The 23,117-nt window shown below is 38.4% G+C and overlaps 2 protein-coding genes and 1 long non-coding RNA gene across 3 annotated transcripts in view; 2 read left to right on the top strand and 1 right to left on the bottom strand.

Moving 5' to 3' along the window:
- Window positions 1-808, top strand: part of LOC120552706 (myosin VIIA and Rab interacting protein) — a 107,008-nt gene extending 106,200 nt beyond the window's left edge. The window contains exon 18 of the mRNA XM_039790930.1: window positions 567-808. Within this exon, the coding sequence (XP_039646864.1) occupies window positions 567-808 (242 nt within the window). The remainder of the gene's footprint in view (window positions 1-566) is intronic.
- A 10,260-nt stretch (window positions 809-11,068) lies between these two features.
- On the top strand, window positions 11,069-18,065 carry LOC120552286. The gene is made up of 3 exons (XR_005637981.1): window positions 11,069-11,128; window positions 11,474-11,534; window positions 15,354-18,065. It is a non-coding gene; the product is annotated as an uncharacterized LOC120552286 (long non-coding RNA).
- Window positions 18,066-18,108: 43 nt separating this feature from the next.
- On the bottom strand, window positions 18,109-20,487 carry prlh2 (prolactin releasing hormone 2). The gene is made up of 3 exons (XM_039790192.1): window positions 20,362-20,487; window positions 19,522-19,763; window positions 18,109-18,533 (listed from the first exon to the last, which is right to left on the bottom strand). Exons 2-3 carry the CDS (start codon window positions 19,676-19,678, stop codon window positions 18,328-18,330), a joined length of 363 nt encoding a protein of 120 aa, XP_039646126.1. The 5' UTR covers window positions 19,679-19,763; window positions 20,362-20,487; the 3' UTR covers window positions 18,109-18,327.
- Window positions 20,488-23,117: the final 2,630 nt, after the last annotated feature.

The following is a 23,117-nucleotide window of genomic DNA, read 5'->3' as shown; positions in this document are numbered from 1 at the left end:
ACATCACTCCTGTTCTCTATACCCTACATTGGCGCTCTGGGCGTTTTAGAATCGATTTCAAGATTTTTATTGTTTTTTTTTTTAAGGCTTTAAATGGCCCGGCCGGAGTATTTGTCCGATATCTTAACACTATGTGAGCACAACCGGTCCTTACGGTCCTCAAATCAGCTGGTTTTAGAAGTCCCAAAGGTCAAAGTATAAATGGTGGGGTGATCGGGCTTTTGCAGTTGCTGCCCCGAGACTCTGGAACAAGTTACCCCCTGAAATTCGGATGACTACAGATGTAGCACTTTTTAGGTCTAGACTTAAAACTTATCTGTTTAGAAAGGCTTTTAATACATAGTAGTGGTGTGACAATTTCCCTCTCCTATTATCTATGTAACCTTTTCTGATTTTATTGTTTCTATATGTCATCTTTTTATTGTATGATATGTTATGTGATGTGTGTTTTAGTCTTGGTTTCTGATGTGAAGCACTTTGGATACCTGTTGGTTACTGTAAAGTGCTATATAAATAAATGTTGATTGATTGATTGATTTTTTTTTTGTTTTTTTTTTGCATTTCAGAAAAGTTGGAGCCAGAGCTACAGGTGAAAGTGTTTTCGGCCATAGTGACAGTCAGCAGCATAACATGTCCCTCAGGGCCACTTCAGAGCCCCAGGGACGGGGGGCCCGTCTCATCCAGTGCCTTGACCCAGTGTGCCTCCCAGCTGCAGGCCAAACAGGGGCCAACACCCGCCCCAGCGACCTACCAAGCCCTCAGCCAGGCACCGCTGTCTGTCAGTCCAAATGCCTCTCAGAAAAGATGACTGTCTCTTTCCACTTTATCATCCATTTTTCTCCTCCTCTCTCGACGCACAAACATCAAGCAAGGATGACTCGACAGTCGGTGTCTCTGCCTTAAAATCTGCAAACACTCCTCATGACCCAACTGAAATAGAATATCTGTGCAGACAAAAATAACTCTCATTTCCTTTTTATATCTGTTTGCAAGAGTATTGTGATTTACTGTACAATGAAGATGTGGAAAAATCATGTGAAACTTTCTGTGATTCAGTGTCCCAAAAAGAGGCTGAGCCGTTTTTTATACTGCATCTTCTTTCTCACCAAATGAAATGCCATGAGGAATCTTAATATACGCCCCTTAAGCGTTTTTTGGATGATTGTCCATTTTCACACACACACACACACACACACACACACACACACACACACACACACACACACACACACACACACACACACACACACACACACACACACACACACACACACACTCAGCTATCAGATGGTAATCCTCATTTGGGGAATGATTGTAACACCTTTCGGACATTTATATATAATAAATGGATTTACCAGAAAATCAGTGTTAAATAGCAAGAATCATCAGAGCCAAAACATGTTTATCCTCCCCTTCCTGACGCTTAAAATTGCTTTATGGCAATAATGGAACACAAAGCACATTTGGGAAGTGTCACTCGTCCTCTTGTAAACATAGTTTTAAAAAGTTAAAGGAATAGTTTGGGGAAATTCAGGAGTTACAGGAGAAGATCGATGTCTGTACAGTAAATATGTAGCCTGTTAGCTTAGGTTATCATAAAGACTAGAAACTGGGAAAAAAGATAGCTTGACCCCTTTTTCTTTTTAAGGTAAAAAATATAAGCCGAGCAGCACTTCTAAAGCTCACTGATGAACATATATTTTTGGTTTGTTTTAAACTGTACAACTAGGCAAGTATTGTTACCTTCAGACAGAGCCAGGCTAGCTGTTTCCTTAACAGCCTTAATATGGAAGCTGTGGGCTTTAAATTGAAATTAGTTAAAATAAGGTTTGAATAATGTCTGAATGTCAGACAAACTCAGCTCGTCAGATTGTCTCCAGTAGGTTTGACATTCAGGTTCGGGTCTGACAGCCTTCCCTCTTGCATTTCCTTCAACCCAAAGTCATTCTCTTCCCCCGGTCATTTTTCTTCTATTTACTTTACTTTCAAAATGTTGTGGCCTTTTATTTGAACACAAAAGGTATTTTCAATGTTTCCACTTGCTGGGTTATGTCCAAACTTTCGTTACGGCTCAGAAAATCCTGTAAAGATTTTACATAATGAAGTCTGATGGGCTATATGACAAAATGCCATGAAACCATGATTTTGTTACAAGCAATTTATTTTTGTACTTACTGAACGTTTTTATGCAATACCACCAAATAAGTACTATTGCAAATTAAAGAAGCTTTATTCTCCTCTCCCCACAAGGAGCCCTCCCCAGTCAGTCCTATTAGACCCTCTCATGTGTGATGATTCAAAGTGCTTTCAGTGTGCCTGCATTTACCATTTGATATTCTGCCAGTAATGACAATGGTAAATGTTACAAAAAACACTGGTGACAAGAGGCATTTTTTGGAGCGGCTATAGTACGATTCATACTCCTTAAACACTAGATTTGAGAATACTGCCTTTCATTTTGGGTTACTTTTTCTTCACTCTGTGACCACTTACATTAGTCAGAATCTCAGTTAGGCCAGTGCATACTTGCCGTTAAAGTGTTTGCTCTGGCTATACAGCTCAAGAGCAGAGTTGGATTTTCTGATGGACTGCTTGAACTAAAAGGTGTGATAATCTTCAGTATGAATGCTCAGCCCCTTCTATTAGTGACCTTTTCATCCCAGCCTTTCACATCTGGGGTTTTGCACATTGATCCTGTACTTTTGTCAATCTTGTTCCACGAGGTGTGATGTATAAAAGCATGTTTCTGGTTTTATCAAAATTGATGGTAAATTTCCCATGAAAAAGCACAGCCACAAGGGTCCAATCATTAGTGTCCTGTATTTTTCTAATGTAAAAAATATCTCATCACAGAATTTATTAATATATGTGTATATGTGTGAAAAGATGGATATGATATAGAATAATATGTGTATTGCCCAATCATAGTTGACGAATCTTTCAGTGTTGTGTGCAAGAGACAGTGTATAATTGTCATGACTTGTCGGCTGGATTCACACAGGATGTAATTTACGGAAACTGTCCCAGATACCCGAAATGATGAGATTCACAGAGCTAAAAGCAGATCTCACTTTTGTTCCTGTTTAAATCCAGTGTAAATGACTACGATGAGGTTCACTGTGCACAGCTCCACAGAGGAGGCCATTCACTTTTATGTGCAATCGTTTGTTAAGCGATCATACTGACATGTTGGGGAAAATATTAACAAGCAAAAATACAGATTCTCTATGTGCCACAGTACTCTGAGACAAAAAATGTATTATGAAATGAATAAAATTTGCAAACTTAAAAGCTTTCTCTTTTTACCGTAATAATGTTTGTTGACAACACACATATATAATCACAACATTCCTGGTTTATTAATAATCACAACTTCTGTTTCCAATATAGAATGCATTTTTCTGTACAGGATATCAAGATCCTATCAACCAAGGCCTCATAGCAGACACCAGAGAGAAATACAGTTAAGAGCTGGAGCAAAAGAGTATACTATAACCCCAATCAAGATTAAAAAAAAAAAACAAAAAAAAAAAACAACACTAAGTTTGCAGATGAAAGGAGGAACTTGCTGTCACGGTAACCAATCCCCCTGTCTTCCCATCCAGCATTTCCCATGTTCTCCCTTGTTTCTGAGGCTGCTGAGCAGCAGCCCTAACGATCTGCAGGTACAGGCTGCATCCCTCCGCTGCCCAGAGCCCTCCACCTCGCTGTCCCCCTCTTCCCAAAGCGCCCGATAGGTCTCACCCCACGCCCCACGTACCCAGAATGGTCCTATCTCTGGACCTGGACACCACACAAGTATACATCAATGGCAAACGGGGAAGTTTATATATGTACAATATTAACAGCTCATTTGAGAACAGAATTCACTTTGGGAAACGTTGGAAGCACTGAAAGTCTCTTTCCGATGCTGGAAACAACTTAATACCGAAATACCGTGATGATTATGTTCAAAACAAAACTCCCAGAAAACTGTGACTTTATCAATGCTTTTACTTCAATGAGGTCAATTTTAGTCCTAAAAAAACCTAAAAGATTGCTTTACATACAATCTTTTTAGTCTATAGTTTATTTTTGAAAGTGTTCACATTCTGTATACTCTTGTCAGACATACTGTAGTTACACTGATTTTCCAAAACTGATTTGGATATGTCTAGGAACTATATGGATAAAATGAATTAAAGTCATTGTGATATAAGTGATGTGATATGGTACAGGAGTGTACAGAAAATAGTATATTAAGAATAAACATTTCTTCAACTGCAATCTAAAGCAAATCCTCATATTCAAATATATTTTACATTTAAATGAAACCACCAGGCTATATTAGTGCCAACAGAATACAGTAACAACCGAGTTGCTTATTGTATCACAAACTAATACACTTAGTAGTAGTATGGTGAACTAGTCAAGGACAAATAAGTGATGAGGGATATTCCTCATGTTGAGCATCTCTCTTTGTAAAACAAACCGCTAATATCGAAATGGTGCAATGTGACTCAGTGAGGTTTTTCAAAAATACTTAATTTCTAGAAGCAAACATCTAATAAACAGAAGAAAAGAAGAAGGATATTGTTCAGGTGTCTTCTAGCTAGAAAGTAGAAGAAGGTCACTGAACCTGACCACCAGGAGCCAGAACAGCCCATAAACATTCCCATGCTAAAACGTGTTTACCATTGTTCTTTCAGCTCTTACCTTTTTAGCCTCCTAAATCTCCTAAACTATTTCCACAATTTCTGCAGGTTATATATATAAAGAAGAATAAAACTAAGTCTTACTTCTGTTGCCCATTGTGAACAATGTGTGTCGTGGCCCACCGTGGTGCTGTGTGAAATGCTGAGGGAGAGGAGGAGGAGGAGCGCCAGAGCTGCAGGCAGACAGAAGCGGCTCGTCAGGGACGCAGTACATCAGCCGCCTCCCGGGCAGCAGGCTGTGGACTCACCAAGGCACTAGAGAGGGACGGAGGCTGGTCAGTGCAAGTAGCCTCCATCAACCACCAAGTCATGAAGCGACACTGAAACAGAAAGACTTGTTAAAAAAGAGCCCAAAGAATGCTGCAACTCATACACAATTAGAGATAAACATATCTTAAAGAAGATCATTAAAATTTACTTTCAAGTATTATAGAACAACTGGTACCTCCAGATAAGAACATGATAATGAGATTATTTATAAGAGATTTAAAAAACACCATGAAATAGGATTATGTCATTAAATCTCCATTACTAAGCAGTAAGCACCAAAAAGTTCATATGTGATATTATGATATATATATATATATATATATAGGGTATATATATATATATATATATATATAGTATATATATATTAATAATATACTGAATTACTAGGATTCAGGAATAATAATGATGGTGACCATTACAAACTGTAGTCTCAATATCATAAGTATTCACCCAGCTAACAATTTTTAAAGCAAAGTGTTAAAAATATTAAACAATAAACTAAATTCAGAGGAACCCTCTCAAAATAATTGGTTAAAACAACATAACCTGTGGTGTCCTCCTTCTTTACTTAATACAAAGAATCTGTAAAAAAAGGAAAAAGAAAAAGAAATATACAATTGAAATCCCAAACAGCAGCTCCTTACCTCTGACTTTGGTAATAGGGCTGAGGGTCAGTTACGAGGTCTGTAAGTCAAGTATTGTGGGAGCAGGTGTGCTCCAGCTTATATATCCATGCTGCTCATGTGGTTGTGGAATGATGAATCAAGAATGTCAGTCACACAGTGATCCCAGACAACAGATGTATCCCCCTCCCTTCTCCTCCCTCCCTCCTCCCACTCTCTTTTAAACTCCATCCCTCTTTGAGAAAGGAGCTTGGTTTTGGAGTTTTCTGATGCCTGTCACGAAAGCATAGCAGTCCATCAGAAAGTCAATGACACGGGACAACTTTTAAATTAGTGAACATGGGAGACCCACCACTTCGGGCATAAGTCTCGTCAGACTGACTGGGATCTGTGGTGGGCGTTGATGAGCTCAATGATCAGCTTGATTACAGGGGGACAAGGCAGGACACAGTCAGCTATTGTTGAGCAGACGTCTTGTCACCGAAACTAAGCTTTGAACTTTCTTAATAATAACTGCACAGATTATGAATGCAAGCAGCCCACTGCCCTGTCACTCTGTTAAGATATAAAACAATGTCTGGTGTTAAATACCAGATTATTTTAAGTTTGAAAATAATAATAATATATTTCAAAGTGATTCAGATTGAGTGAAAGCTAACCATACTGTAAAAGCGTGTGAATTCATTCTACTGTAAGGTCACACACCCTGCCACCAGTATGTGCTGAGAGGTGGACAGTGATGAATGTAACAAGTGAAAGGTCAAATGTTCTCAGGGTGTATAAGGTCTCCTAAAAACTGTTCGTAAAGGTCAATATGTTGTGACAATGCTGCTGAAAATGTAACCCTTCATGTGGGATCTAATGCCATTTTCAAAAGTCATACATGTTATTCCTAGTCTAAGATGGTTCAAAATATTAGTAAACATAAAACAGAGTGCCACAACGAACTGCTGACAGACAATAGCAAACTGAGAGAAATGTTAATGGAGAGTTCCCTAGGCAATGTTCTGAGTATAGACTGAATCACTGGTGACGGCCACGCTAACACACAAAATCACTTCCAGGTAGACAAATGGCAGTTGATATGAATTGTAGAGGTATGTGAAATCGGGTAAACTTGTTTATTTCTTGTTGTCATTTTAGCCATAACTGTAACGTGATATATTTATATTTATATATAGCTAAACACAGTGGTTCAACTTATTTGACGCTTCGGCTGTGCTGTGCTTCTTTTCTTGTACTATGTTGTTTTCATACATCTTTGATAAAACCAAATTCAGTAGCCACACAGCACCATCTCACCGCCAGCCAAGCCTATAACCACAATTGGTGGTGTCATTTCAGTCTGTGGCCTTAACAGGTACCAGAATAAGTCTCCAACCTAATGTTAATGAAATTGTTGAAATATGAAAGCATCAAAAAATGTACGGATGAATGAGATGAGAGTATATCACAAGTTGTTCCCCATCCCCGTTTGCTCAGCACTGTTAAGGTAATGTACCGGATGCAGGACTTTTCTACCTAGAAGTTACTACAAACAAGCATTGTGATTAGTCTATATAGGGTGCCAGCTTGCTCTAGAACTGAGAACCCTACATTAGAATAAAGCTCATTTGTGTATAAAACAAACAAACATGCTGTGGTTCCATAAACAGTCCTGCATTCATTGTCTGTGGAGCAACCCAGACTTTATACTTGATGACAGCGAAAGTTTGAGACTTACTCTCTGGTTGCTGGCTTTGAGAGAGAAGGCTCATGTTCAATTTGATTGACCTTCTTCTGTGCCGGCCATGGAAATCACATACATATTGGAATTTCAATTTAGGTAGGTGTCTCTTTAAGATGTGCATATTGTAATTCATTCTTCATTTTTTCTGAACATTAGCTGAATAATATGCTATTTGCAAAGCTGGCCAATGGATTCTGAACTAGATGTAGAGCTAAAGTTGTCAATGAATCAATTGGTCAATCTATTTCAATATTTTTCATGCAAAACATTCGCGAACTTCTCAAATGTGAAAAATGTAATGCTTTTCATTTTCTTATATGATAGTAAATTGAATATGAGTTTCGAGTTGTCGCCTGGAAGAAATCACAGATTGACAAATTGATAAATCAAGAAAATAATTAACATATTAATCTATAATGAAACAAATACAGCTAGGTACATGTGCCTTTAATTGTGAAATATAACAATGTGCATAGTGTATAAAATGTAAATCATTTGTACTGTACATGCTGAAGGAATTCAAAGATTAGGATCAGTTGGGGGAATATGATTAATTTCTGACATCACTTTCTGATGTCAGTTTCTTATATGGTATTTTAACGCAAAATCATTGGCGATCCCATTGCACTAAACGCTTCCCCGTGCTGCACAACCATCTAAAACCGCAATATTAAAGAAAATGTGATATTTTAGCATATATAAGGTTGCATTACTATCAGTATGGAAGAAACCTTCGCAGTCTTGGTTTACCACCACATTAGGGAGCTCGATTTCTTGTCATGATATGTGGTAGACACAAGCGCCTGCTGAGTATATATGGTGCAATAATGAGAAGAAAATAGGATGAATAACATCACACCAGGTACAACCCTCACAATATAGGTAAAATTGTAGATAGGAAGCTTATTTGAAATGAAAATCCCTTGAGATCCACAGCAGGTAAGAAGTAGGGGTCTCATGTCCTGCCTGTGGTGAAAATGTGATCCATGCTTACTAAATAGATATAATAGACTTACCAATAGACTGTTAAATGCCAAAACCCACTTCCTTGCATATCCCTTGAATCATCACCGCTCTAAACTCACTAACCTACATTTCACTGAAAAATATTAAAAACTTAGGTTCACTCAATTTTTCCAAATTTTCCCCTATTCAAGATGTGTGTCCTTTGTATTATAGTGCCACGGCCTGACATGTAACATCACTATGAACATCACAGTCTCACCAGCACCTGATTGAATGGCTTCATCCTACTGTGTTACTGTGTTTTTGTGAATGTAGGGAAAGGACGGGTGACGCACAGCATGCTTGTCGGCACTTTCATCACTATTACACTTGTATCAACATTTCCTAGGATCCTTGGACCTATGTATCCATAAGGAGCAACTGTGAAAAGATATTCATTTATAGAATTCATTCATAAAACTATAATGATCATTAACAAGGATCTTTCCATGATATTGTTGGACATGAGGATTCTGAGGAATGCAGTATTGATTGAGAAAACCCTGTTTGCAGAATGATTAACACTTTGACCCGCCGTTTTTGTGGTCTAAATCATTCCCTTTACGCATGGCAGCATATTTGTTAATTGCCTTTGTAATTCATGCATCCACAGTGTGTAATGGGACATTCATTGACCATGTTTGGTTGACCCCTTTCTGAAAAAGACTTCAATTGGGAAGCCAGTAGTCAAAGGTTCCTGTTGGTCTAGGATTTTATTCATGGCTCAGAGGCCACCCATCAAGTGGGTCTGGCTTGTACTCTGATCCATCTTATGATGCATCAACAACATGTTTATAATAACTGCAATGCAGTGAATGAAGTGCAGGGAACAACATTGGCCCTTTCACATAAGACAGTTTTATATGTCACCAGAACATAATAAAATCATTGATGGTCTGCCATCAGGGATGCCTGAATAGAATATTAATGTTCTGCTTGTGAAAAGACCTGTTCATGTTAAAGATTGTTAATGATGATAGAATTACCTCTAATATATTGTGGTGGTTTGTGTCACAGATAACTTTGTATACCGAAACCGTGGTGTGAGACCTTGTAATCCAAAATGAAAGTAATATTTACCTATATAGGTCCTGTGTAAAAATAGTGTATTAAGCCAAGCGTTGTGAAGAAGGACATGTTTTATGGTTGTATCATTTCTAGTGGTAAATAACCTTTATCAGGTATAAAGCTATTCTTACTCAAATAACTGAAGGCAGCAAAGAAAGCATTCTGTTTTGTGATACAAATATTGGTACTAGAGTTATGTACAAGTTAAAGTATTGAGTCTCAAATAAATATTTTATTTTTTAGGTATACATATATCTTTTAAGCATACTACTACTGATTAAAATCACTGCCACATTAACAAAGGCCCATATCATTTGTTGATGTGGACATATTTGATGACATTTTCATTTTATTGTGAAAAAAGAAAAGGGAGGACATATAACGCTTTATATGTAATGATTTGCTGCCCTCTTTGTGGTAAAATATGTAACAATGTATACACCATTAAATAGCTTCACTGTACTGCATTGATAACACATGCATACTTGTCTAAAATAAAATAAAATGCCTAAACAAAAAGTCTATTGTCCGGCTACTACATTTATATCATCATTAAAATGTACTCTAATATATGTCGTTATTTGTTGAATATGGGCCTTCGTGGAAAAAGAGGAGAAATTATTTTGGATGGGAACACCTTCAAAAAATATAATATTGTGAAAAGCAGCTCATAAAAAATGATATTTGCAATGAGATGCCCTAGGCTGGACTCTGTTTCAATATTGCATTCTTGAAGAGCATGTACAGCCCATGACTATCTTTGACTAATAAAGTTCTAGTTCATCTTAAATCCTGAATGGCCAGGATCACCATTCGAAATGATGGAACATTCAACAATAAAAGACATTCTGACTGAGTCACATTCACTTCAATAAAATGGCATTTCAGATAGAGCAGACAACCAGCCGAACGAGCTGTTAAAAGGCGTATAACCGAGGGGAAAGGCCAGGCTGGCAGAAAATCGTTGAAAGCGGCAGCAACACTTATATTCAGGAGATAGCGGGAAAGACATATCTTAAATAGAGTGGGGTATTGCAGCTCATAATTTCATAGTCAGTTTGCCGAGGAGAACCGAATACTGTAGGAGTTAACTACCCGGATTTGCAGTAATGTACCAATTACGACAGCCGCCGTTTAATCCAAAAAGCGACGGCAAAAAAGACAACCGTAATATTAAAAACAGATACGTCAGCCTCTAATAGAAGGCAACGCATGCGGTTACTGAAGTATAAGCATGGATCAACAAACATACCTATCAGCCGTACCAGTGTCGTAACCATTTGCAAGCTTGATGCGTTGTAGCCAATACGCATCCGAACGGAAGCTATTTTTATTAAACACATTTAGTGAGGATTTGAATTGCTATTTCATTCTCAATTTTGTCATTTTGGTGCTGGGGATTTTCCTTTGGGGCTGGCTAAAACCCTTTGGGGTGCCTAAAATTCCTCTATGCAGTAAAACCCCAAGTATTAGCATTTGAAAAACACTGTACTAAAGGACTACTTCTCTGCAGCTGTCTTGTTCTTTAGTTTTGTTTGTGCTAAACAGCCCATAAATCCCAAACTTTTAACCCAACTCAATGATACCGTTGTTTTTATGTTCTATTGGATTGTGCTTTAAATGAAGTCTGTGTATCATTTTAAGATTTCAAACATTGAGGCCAGGATATCGGGTAATTGAAACCTGGGTTGAATGTGACTGTCTGCAATCATTTCTCCAAGTTCAAGCCAAAGGCAAAGGTAACTCTAATTGCCCCCTATATACTCTTAACAATTCTCCCACACAGCCAAATGTGTACCGTCTGGTTGTGTACCATTTTAACACAAAGTACCGTGATGTTAAGTAACATTTGCCTGTTGTTGGTCCAAACGCCTAATGCTAAACGCTAATAACAGCTGCTGCTGTGATATCTATCATAGGCATGTACCTGTTCCACTGAGCTTTTCGATGTACACTAATTTCCATCTTACCTAAACCTGATACTTAAAGTGAGAAAAATTAGAAGATATTAGCAGCCTTGAGCGCAGGATGACGGCTAATTTTGAATGTGTATGAAGTGTATAATACAAATACTCTGTTTACAGCCTCAAACCCTGGACTCATCACGCCATCAAAGGAGGAAGCTTCCAGCCCCTCCACTGAGAGGTACCGAACTAGTTTCTATTTTTGTGAACACAAAGAAAAAATTAGTATCCATAAATAAATAAAATAGTTTTAATTATATCATATTTATATATAACAGTTTATATGTAATTTATATAATATATGTATATATATATATATATATATATATATATATATATATATATATATATATATATATATATATATATATATATATAGTGCTTGAAATTTAAAGTATTTGCTCAAGTAGGATTAGCAAGCCCTCTGTGTGTAGAATGATTAAGGTTATATTTGGAACTAAATTACTTTCTAGAGAGGGGGAGTGAGACAGAGACGAGTGGACCGTTGACGAGTGGACCTTTAGTTCACATCACACATTTTGCGCTTTGTCCTAAAAGAAGAGCTTGGCAGCTAAATGGATGTAAAAGTGAATACATCTGCTTAGTGAAAAGCTCCATTAGATGTAAAGCAGCCAAATGGAAACAAGCACGGTACAGGATAAGGCTGTTTTATCAACCAAAGAAGAAGACGACGCTTCCTTTTGATGTCACTGAATGGCCTTTTTCTGTTGGGGCTGTCTTTATTTTAATTTCTGTCTCTTTTTTTTCTTCAGCAGCATCTACACAATAGCTCTGATTCAGGTTAGCTTTTCAGCACAGCTCCAAAGACAGACAGCGTGCAGGACAATGGGGCAAAATCAGTGACCAAGACTTGTAATCATATCATTGATTCCAGCTTAGCGTGTCCTTATTATCAGTCCATCGTACAGTATGCTTTAAATTTATAGCTTGGAAGACTGTTCTGACTTATAGAAGTCAGCTGTGTTCATCTTTATCACATGTAATTAATATATTTATTTTGTACATGCTACTTTGCTTAATGGTGTTTTTTATATTGAATGACCAATACTCTGGACTTTCTGTTGTTGACGGAAACCTGGCTGAAACCAGGTGATGACAGCGCCTTCTCGGAGCTCCTCCCCCCCAGCTGTTCTTTCCTCAACTCCCCGCGAGCATCAGGTCGAGGTGGTGGGCTGGCCACTCTCTTCAAAGAGGAGTACAGATGCAGATTATTACCTGCATCTTGTTTTAATAGTTTCGAGCTTCAGCTGTTTGTAGCTGATCTGGACTCTCCTGTGTTGTGTGCAGTGATTTATCGCCCACCAAAACTCAACAAGGATTTTATGAGCGAGTTTTCTGAGTTTTTAGCTGATGTTGTTCCTAAATACAACAAGCTCCTGGTTTGTGGGGACTTCAATATCCATGTGTGTTGTCCCTCAAACCCACTTGCTCATGATTTTAAAACTCTTTTAAACTAATTTGGCCTTAATCAATGTCTGGAAGAGCCGACACATCATCTTGGCCACACCCTGGATCTCATCATCTCATATGGGCTTTCTGTTTCACTCAGTGAAATAACAGAAACTGGTATTTCAGATCACTTCCCCATCAGGTTTGAGATTAGTGTTCCACCACCTGCTAGTAGGCCTATATCCTCAGCTTCTAGGCACCGCTGCATCACCTCCTCTTCAGCTGGAGAGTTTGCTTCTGCGTTTCTGGGCTCACAGTTTTATGCAAAGAATGGTCTGGTATCTCCCTCTTCCCCAGATAACATTCTCTCTGTGTTTCACTCCACATGCACTGAAATCTTAGACTCTATTGCCCCTGCTCGGACTAAAACTATTAAACCTAAGGCGGACCCTTGGCTAAATGACACCACAAGGGCCATTAGGCAACACTGCAAAAAAGGTGAACGTAGGTGGAAGAAGGACAATTTGCATGTATCTCTGGGTTCATTAAGGGACAGTCTAGCAGCATACCAGAAGGCTGTGAAGGTGGCGAAGATGCAGCATCTCTCATCCGTCATAGCTAACAGTTGCCATGAACCCAGAGTGTTATTTAATGTGATAAACTCTGTTGTGAATCCATGCACCTCTGCTCCGACAGATGTTTCAACAGTACATGTGAGAAATTTCTCTGTTATTTTACTGACAAAGTCAGGCAAAACGCCAGTGCTAATTTCAATGTCTCTAGACCTGCTGCTCCTGTGCACTCTGCTGTGTTTGGGGAATTTAAGCCAGTTTCTCTGACATTGCTAACCGAGGTAGTGCAACACATGAAACCGACCAACTGTCCTTTAGACATTGTTCCTGCCAGGATAGTGAAGGAGGTTTTTAATAGCACCATTGGGTTAAGTCTTACTTACTTTTTTTAATTCCAGTCTTACTTTAGGTTCTGTCCCAGCTGCCTTTAAACATGCTGCAGTCAGGCCCCTACTTAAGAAGCCTAATCTTGACCCTACAGTGTTGTCCAATTTCAGACCAGTCTTTCATCTGTCTTTTCTGTCAAAGATTTTGGAAAAAGTTGTTTTTATACAGTTACAAGCCTTTTTGCAACAGAACTTTGTTTTTGAAAAATTTCAATCTGGTTTCAGATCACTTCATAGCACTGAGTCTGCACTTCTTAAAGGGCACAATGATATTGCCTAATCTGTAGATTCCGGGAATCCTGCTGTTTTGGTGCTTTTGGACCTCACAGCGGCATTTGATACAGTGGATCATGCAGTCCTCCTCTCTCGCCTTGATCATTGTGTAGGCATCCGAGGCTCGGTACTTACATGGTTTAGATCCTATTTGGCAAATAGAAGCTTCTCTGTCATGATTGCAGACTTATCCTCGTCAACTGCTCCTCTCTCCTGTTGGGTACCCCAGGGTTCTATTCTTGGCCCCATCCTGTTTTCTTTATATATGTTGCCTTTAGGGGCTATTATAAGAAAACACAACCTGTCTTTTCATTGTTATGCAGATGATTTACAAATTTATTTGCGTATGAAACCGAATGACAGTGTTGCACTAGACTCCCTGCTTAGCTGTATTAATGATATTAACCTTCTTCATTTGAATGAAGCTAAAACTGAGTGTATCATCTTCAGTACTTCAGATATGCCAGACGGTCCAGCTTTGAGTTTGGGAGCCCTGGCTTCATACCTTAAGCCAGCTGTCAAAAATTTGGGGGTTACTTTTGATTGCAACATGAAATTTGATAAGCAAATCAGCAATGTTGTTAGAATGAGTTTTTTCCAGCTTCGTCTCCTGGCTAAAGTTAAGCCCTTCCTTAACAGGCATGATCTAGAAAAGGCGATTCATGCCTTTATTAGTTCAAGGTTGGATAACTGTAATGCTCTTTATGTTGGTCTGAATCAGACCACCATCTCCCGACTTCAACTTGTACAGAATGCTGCTGCTCGCTTTTTAACAAATACGTCTAGACGCGCACACATCACTCCTGTTCTCTATACCCTACATTGGCTCTCTGTGCGTTTTAGAATCGATTTCAAGATTTTATTGGTTTTTTTTAAGGCCTTAAATGGCCTGGCCCCGGAGTATTTGTCCGATATCTTAACACTGCGTGAGCACAACCGGTCCTTGCGGTCCTCAAATCAGCTGGTTTTAGAAGTCCCAAGGTCAAAGTATAAATGGTGGGGTGATCGGGCTTTTGCAGTTGCTGCCCCGAGACTCTGGAACAAGTTACCCCCTGAAATTCGGATGACTACAGATGTAGCACTTTTTAGGTCTAGACTTAAAACTTATCTGTTTAGAAAGGCTTTTAATACATAGTAGTGGTGTGACAATTTCCCTCTCCTATTATCTATGTAACCTTTTCTGATTTTATTGTTTCTATATGTCATTCTTTTTATTGTATGATATGTTATGTGATGTGTGTTTTAGTCTTGGTTTCTGATGTGAAGCACTTTGGATACCTGTTGGTTACTGTAAAGTGCTATATAAATAAATGTTGATTGATTGATTGATTTTTTTGTTTTTGTTTTTTTGCATTTCAGAAAAGTTGGAGCCAGAGCTACAGGTGAAAGTGTTTCGGCCATAGTGACAGTCAGCAGCATAACATGTCCCTCAGGGCCACTTCAGAGCCCCAGGGACGGGGGCCCGTCTCATCCAGTGCCTTGACCCAGTGTCCGCCTCCAGCTGCAGGCCAAACAGGGGCCAACACCCGCCCTGTGCGACCTACCAAGCCCTCAGCCAGGCACGGTACCCTGTCAGTCAAAATGCCTCTCAGAAAAGATGACTGTCTCTTTCCACTTTATCATCCATTTTCTCCTCCTCTCCACGCACAAAACATCAAGCAAGGATGACTCGACAGTCGGTGTCTCTGCCTTAAAAATCTGCAAACACTCCTCATGACCCAACTGAAATAGAATATCTGTACAGACAAAAATAACTCTCATTTCCTTTTTATATCTGTTTGCAAGAGTATTGTGATTTACTGTACAATGAAGATGTGGAAAAATCATGTGAAACTTTCTGTGATTCAGTGTCCCAAAAAGAGGCTGAGCCGTGTTTTATACTGCATCTTCTTTCTCACCAAATGAAATGCCATGAGGAATCTTATCATAAGCCCCTTAAGAGCTTTTTTGGATGATTGTCCATTTTCACACACACACACACACACACACACACACACACACACACACACACACACACACACACACACACACACACACACACACACACACACACACACACACACACACACACACTCAGCTATCAGATGGTAATCCTCATTTGGGGAATGATTGTAACACCTTTTGACATTTATATATAATAAATGGATTTACCAGAAAATCAGTGTTTAAATACGCAAATCATCAGAGCCAAAACATGTTTATCCTCCCTTCCTGACGCTAAAATTGCTTTATGGCAATAATGGAACACAAAGCACATTTGGGAAGTCTGTCACTCTTTGTAAACATAGTTTTAAAAAGTTAAAGGAATAGTTTGGGGAAATTCAGGAGTTACAGGAGAAGATCGATGTCTGTACAGTAAATATGTAGCCTGTTAGCTTAGGTTATCATAAAGACTAGAAACTGGGAAAAAAAGATAGCTTGACTCCTTTTTTTAAAAGGTAAAAATATAAGCCGAGCAGCACTTCTAAAGCTCACTGATGAACATATATTTTTGGTTTGTTTAAACTGTACAACTAGGCAAGTATTGTTACCTTCAGACAGAGCCAGGCTAGCTGTTTCCTTAACAGCCTTAATATGGAAGCTGTGGGCTTTTAAATTGAAATTAGTTAAAATAAGGTTTGAATAATGTCTGAATGTCAGACAAACTCAGCTCGACAGATTGTCTCAGTAGGTTTGACATTCAGGTTCGGTCTGACAGCCTTCCCTCTTGCAGCATTCTTCAACCCAAAGTCATTCTCTTCCTCGGTCATTTTCTTCATTTACTTTACTTTCAAATGTTGTGGCCTTTTATTTGAACAAAAAAGGTATTTTCATGTTTCCACTTCGCTGGGTTATGTCCAAACTTTCGTGCTGCGTTCAGAAAATCCTGTAAAGATTTTTACATAATGAAGTCTGATGGGCTATATGACAAATGCCATGAAACCATGATTTTGTTACAAGCAATTTATTTTTGTACTTACTGAACGTTTTTATGCAATACCACCGAAATAAGTACTATTGCAAATTAAAGGCTTTATTCTCTCCTCAAAGGAGCCCTCCTCAGTCAGTCCTATTAGACCCTCTCATGTGTGATGATTCAAAGTGCTTTCAGTGTATGCCTGCATTTACCATTTGATATTCTGCCAGTAATGACAATGGTAAATGTTACAAAAACACGGGTGACAAGAGGCATTTTTTGGAGCGGCTATAGTACGATTCATACTCCTTAAACACTAGATTTGAGAATACTGCCTTTCATTTTGGGTTACTTTTCTTCACTCTGTGACCACTTACATTAGTCAGAATCTCAGTTAGCCATGCATACGGTTGCCAAAGTGTTTGCTCTGGCTATACAGCTCAAGAGCAGAGTTGGATTTTCTGATGGACTGCTTGAACTAAAAGGTGTGATAATCTTCAGTATGAATGCTCAGCCCCTTCTATTAGTGACCTTTTCATCCCAGCCTTTCACATCTCGGGTTTTGCACATTGATCCTGTACTTTTGTCAATCTTGTTCTCACGAGGTGTCGATGTATAAAAGCATGTTTCTGGTTTTATCAAAATTGATGTAAAATTTCCCATGAAAAGCACAGCCACAAGGGTCCAATCATTAGTGTCCTGTATTTTTCTAATGTAAAAAAAAATATCTCATCACAGAATTTATTAATATATGTATATGTGTGAAAAGATGGATATGATATAGAATAATATGTGTATTGCCCAATCATAGTTGACGAATCTTTCAGTGTTGTGTGCAAGAGACAGTGTATAATTGTCATGACTTGTCGGCTGGATTCACACAGGATGTCTAATTTACGGAAACTGTCCCAGATACTCCGAAATGATGAGATTCACACAGAGCTAAAAGCAGATCTCACTTTTGTTCCTGTTTAAATCCAGTGTGAATGACTACGATGAGGTTCACTGTGCACAGCTCCACAGGAGGGCCATTCACTTTTATGTGCAATCGTTTGTTGCGATCATATGACATGTTGGGGAAAATATTAACAAGCAAAAAATACAGATTCTCTATGTGCCACAGTACTCTGAGACAAAAATGTATTATGAAATGAATAAAATTTGCAAACTTAAAAGCTTTCTCTTTTTAACGAAAATGTTTGTTGACAAACACATATATAATCACAACATTCTGGTTTATTAATCAATATAGAATGCATTTTTCTGTACAGATATCAAGGATCCTATCAACCAAGGCCTCATAGCAGACACCAGAGAGAAATACAGTTAAGAGCTGGAGCAAAAGAGTATATAACTTCAATCAAGATTAAAAAAAAAAAAACAAGAAAAAAAAAAACAAGACACTAAGTTTGCAGATGAAAGGAGGAGGACTTGCTGTCACGGTAACCAATCCCTGTCTTCCCCATCCAGCATTTCCCCCATGTTCTCCTTGTTTCTGAGGCTGCTGAGCAGCAGCCCTAACGTCCTGAGGACAGGCTGCATCCCTCCGCTGCCCAGAGCCTCCACGCTGCTGTCCCTCTTCCCAAAGCGCCCGATAGGTCTCACCCCACGCCCCACGTACCAGAATGGGTCTATCTCTGGACCTGGACACCACACAAGTACATCAATGGCAAACGGGGTTAATTATGTGTACAATATTAACAGCTCATTTGAGAACAGAATTCACTTTGGGGGAAACGTTGGCAAGCACTGAAAGTCTCTTTCGATGCTGGAAACAACTTAATACCGAAATACCGTGATGATTATGTTCAAAACATTACTCCCAGAAAACTGTGACTTTATCATGCTTTTACTTCAATGAGTCAATTTTTAGTCCTAAAAAAACCTAAAAGATTGCTACATACAATCTTTTTTAGTCTATAGTTTATTTTTTAGTGTTCACATTCTGTATACTCTTGTCGACATACTGTAGCTACACTGATTTTCTAAACTGATTTGATGCGTTCAGGAACTATATGGATAAATGAATTTAAAGTCATTGTGATATAAGCATGTGATATGGTACAGGAGTGTACAGAAAATAGTATATTAATAAAACATTTCTTCAACTGCAATCTAAAGCAAATCATATTCAAATATATTTTACATTTAAATGAAACCACCAGGCTATATTATGCCAATGAATACAGCAATAACCGAGCTGCTTTTGTATTGTATCACAAACTAATACACTTAGTAGTAGTATGGTGAACTAGTCAAGGACAAATAAGTGGATGAGGATATTCCTCATGTTGAGCATCTCTCTTTTAAAACAAACCGCTAATACTTAAATGCAGTAAATGTGACTCAGTGAGGTTTTTCAAAAATACTTAATTTCTAGAAGTTAAACATCTAATAGTAAACAGAAGAAAAGAAGAAGGATATTGTTCAGGTGTCTTCTAGCTAGAAAGTAGAAGAAGGTCACTGAACTCACCACCAGGAGCCAGGAACAGCCCATAAACATTCTATGCTAAAACGTGTTTACCATTGTTCTTTCTGCCTCTTACCTTTTAGCCTCCTAAATCTCCCTAAACTATTTCCACAATTTCTGCAGGTTATATATATAAAAAGAAGAATAAAACTAAGTCTTACTTCTGTTGTCGACATTGTGAACAATGTGGAAGTCGTGCTCCACCGTGGTGCTGTGAGCTGTGCTGGAGGAGAGGAGGAGGAGGAGCGCCAGAGCTGCAGGCAGACAGCGGCTCGTCAGGACGCAGTGCCGGACATCAGCCGCTCTCCCGGGCAGCATGCTGTGGACTCGCTCAAGGCACTAGAGAGGACGGAGGGACGCTGGTCAGTAAAGTAGCCTATCAACCACCGTTTAAGGAAGGACACTGAAAACAGAAAGACTTGTTAAAAAAGAGCCCAAAGAATGCTGCAACTCATACAATTAGACATAAAACATATCTTAAAGTTAGGTAAGATCATTAAAATTACTTTCAGTATTATAGAACAACTGTACTTCCAGATAAGAACATGATACGAGATTATTTATAAGAGATTTAAAAACACCATGAAATAGGATTATGTCATTTAAATTCCATTACTAAGCAGTAAGCACCAAAAAGCTCATATGTGATATTATGATATATATATATATATATACATATATATATATATATATATATATATATATATATATATATATATATATTGAATAATATACTGAATTTACTAGGATTCAAGAATACACGATGGTGACCATTACAAACTGTAGTCTCAATATCATAAGTATTCACCCAGCACAATTTTTAAAGCAAAGTGTTAAAATAGTTAACACAAATTCACCAGGAGGAACCCTCTCAAAATAATTGGTTAAACACATAACCTGTGGTGTCCTCCTTCTTTTGCATTTAATACAGTGAATCTGTAAAAAAAGGAAAAAGAAAAAAAAGAAATATACAATCTGAACCCCAAACAGCAGCTCCTTACCCTGGACTTTGGTAATAGGCTGAGGTCAGTTGGCGGAGGTCTGTAGTCGTTATTGTGGAGCAGGTGTGCTCCAGCTTATATATCCATGCTGCTCATGTGGTTGTGGAATGATGAATCAAGAACGTCAGTCACACACAGTGATCCCAGACAACAGGATGCATCCCCCCCCCCCTCCCTTCTCCTCCCCTCCTCCCACTCTTTAAACTCCATCCTCTCTTTGAGAAAGGAGCTTTGGTTTTGGAGTTTTTCTGATGTCTGTCACGCAGCATAGCAGTCCATCAGGAAGTCAATGACACGGGGACAACTTTAAATTAGTGAACATGGGGAGACCCACCGCCTCAAGTATGTCTGTCAGACTGACTGGGATCTGTGGTGGGCGTTTTTTGATGAGCCTTTCATCGATCAGCTTGATTACAGGGGACAAGGCAGGACACAGTCAGCTATTGTTGAGCAGACGGTCTTGTCACCGGAAACTAAGCTTTTGGAACTTTCTTAATAATAATCCGCTACAAAGATTATGAATGCAAGCAGCCCACTGCCTCTGTCACTCTGTTAAGATATAAAAACAATGTCTGGTAGTTAAATACCAGATTAGAGCTTAAGTTTGAATAATAATAATAGTATTTCAAAGTGATTCAGGATGGAGTGAAAGCTTTAACTATACTGTAGGTGCGTGTGAATTCATTCTACTGTATGTCACACACTTGCCACCAGTATGTGCTGAGAGGTGACAGTGATGAATAACAAGTGAAAGGTCAAATGTTCTCAGGTGTAAGGTCTCCTCGAAAAAACGATGTCTGTAAAGGTCACGATGCTGTGACAATGCTGCTGAAAATGTAACCTTCAAGGGGATCTACGCTCATTTTCAAAAGTCATACATGTTATTCCTAATAGTCTAAGATGGTTCAAAATTATTAGTAAACATAAAAAAACAGAGTGCCACAACGAAAGTGTGGAACTGCTGCATAGACAATAAATTGAGAGAAATGTTACGGAGAGCTCCCAGGGTAATGTTCTGAGTATAGACTGAATCACTGTGACGTCACGCTAACACAAAAATCACTTCCAGGTAGACAAATGGCAGTTGATATGAATTGCAGAGGTATGTGAAATCGGCAAACTTGTTTATTTCTGTTGTCATTTTTAGCCATAACTGTAACGTATATATATATTTATATTTATATATAGTTAAACACAGTGGTTCAACTTATTTGACGTTTCGGCTGTGCTTATTTTCTGTACTATGTTGCTTTGCTAGCATCTTTGATAAACCAAATCTAGTGTTACGAACAGCACCATCTCACCGCCAGTCTGCCTAACTGCTAGTTTGGGTGGTGTCATTTCAGTCTGTGGCCCAACAGGCAAATTAGGTCTCCAACCTAATGTTAATGAAATTGTTGAAATATGAAAGCATCAAAAAATGCATTTTAGATGAATGAGATGAGAGTATATCATGTTGTTCCTCATCCCCGTTTGCTCAGCACTGTTAAGTTGTATGTACCGGATGCAGGACTTTTCTACCTAGAAGTTACTGTAAACAAGCATTGTGATTGGGTCTATATAGGTACAGTTTCTGTTTCAGAACTGAGAACCCTACATTAGAATAAAGCTCATTTGTGTATAAAACAAACAAACATGCTGTGGTTCCATAAAATCAGTCCTGCATTCATTGTCTGTGGAGCAACTCCAGACTTTATACTTGATGACATGAAAAGTTTGAGACTTACTTCTCTGGTTGCTGGCTTTGAGAGAGAATAGCTCATGTTCACAATTTGATTGACCTTTCTTCAGCCATGGAAATCACATATTGGAATTCTTAATTTAGGTGGTGTTCCCCTTTAAGATGTGCATATTGTAATTCATTCTTTCCATTTGGAACTTATTGAAGGAATACATGCTTATTTGCAAAGCCAAGTCAATGGATTCTGAACTAGATGTAGAGCTAAAGTTGTCAATGAATCAATTGGTCAATCGACATTTCAATATTTTTTTCATGCAAAACATTCGCAACTTCTCAAATGTGAAAATGTAATGCTTTTCATTTTCTTATATGATAGTAAATTGAATATGAGTTTCGGAGTTGTCGTGTCTGAAGAAATCACAGATTGACAAATTGATAAATCAAGAAAATAATTAACATATTAATCTATAATGAAAATAAATAGCAGCTAGGTACATGTGCCTTTTGATCAGAATAGTAACAATGTGCATAGTGTATAAATGTGAACATTTGTACTGTACATGTTGAAGAATTCAAAGATTAGATCACAAAATATGACACTTCTGACATCACTTTCTGATGTCAGTTTCCTTATATGGTATTTTAACTGGTAGAATCATTATGATCCCATTGAAATAAACGTTTCCCATGTACAGTATAATCATCTAAAACTGTATTAAAGAAAATTGGGATGATATCAATGTCCTGCGTAGCATGTGATGTAAAAGGGTGCATGTGTGTTACCATGTGAGTATGTGCACGTACACCTTCGGGCAGCACTTTGGTTCTCCACCACACATTAGGGCAGCCGTTACTTTGTCATGATGGTGTATGGTGCAGACACAAGCCCTGCCTGTGGGAGAGTATATGGCTGCAATAATGAGAAGAAAAATACCTGCGGATGTGTAATAACATCACAACATGGAAGAATCCTCAGCTAATGAAGCTAATGTAAATTTATGATAGGAAGCCTTTATTTGAAAACTGTGAATGGTTCGTTGCCTCTTTTTGATGCCCAGTCACAGGCAGGTGTGAA

The sequence above is a fragment of the Perca fluviatilis genome, chromosome 22, assembly GCF_010015445.1.
Source record: "Perca fluviatilis chromosome 22, GENO_Pfluv_1.0, whole genome shotgun sequence".
In the NCBI taxonomy this organism is placed as follows: domain Eukaryota; kingdom Metazoa; phylum Chordata; class Actinopteri; order Perciformes; family Percidae; genus Perca; species Perca fluviatilis.
Note: the sequence above shows the minus strand (reverse complement) of the source record. Positions and strands in the feature narration are given on the sequence as shown.

Coding starts and splice junctions, on each gene's coding strand:
- prlh2 (XM_039790192.1), bottom strand. CDS start 19,678: ATGCTGCCCGGGAGAGCGGCTGATGTCCGGCACTGCGTCCTGACGAGC. Junction 18,534..19,521: donor TCACAATGTCGACAACAGAA/GTAAGACTTAGT, acceptor TGTGGTGTCCAG/GTCCAGAGATAGACCCATTC.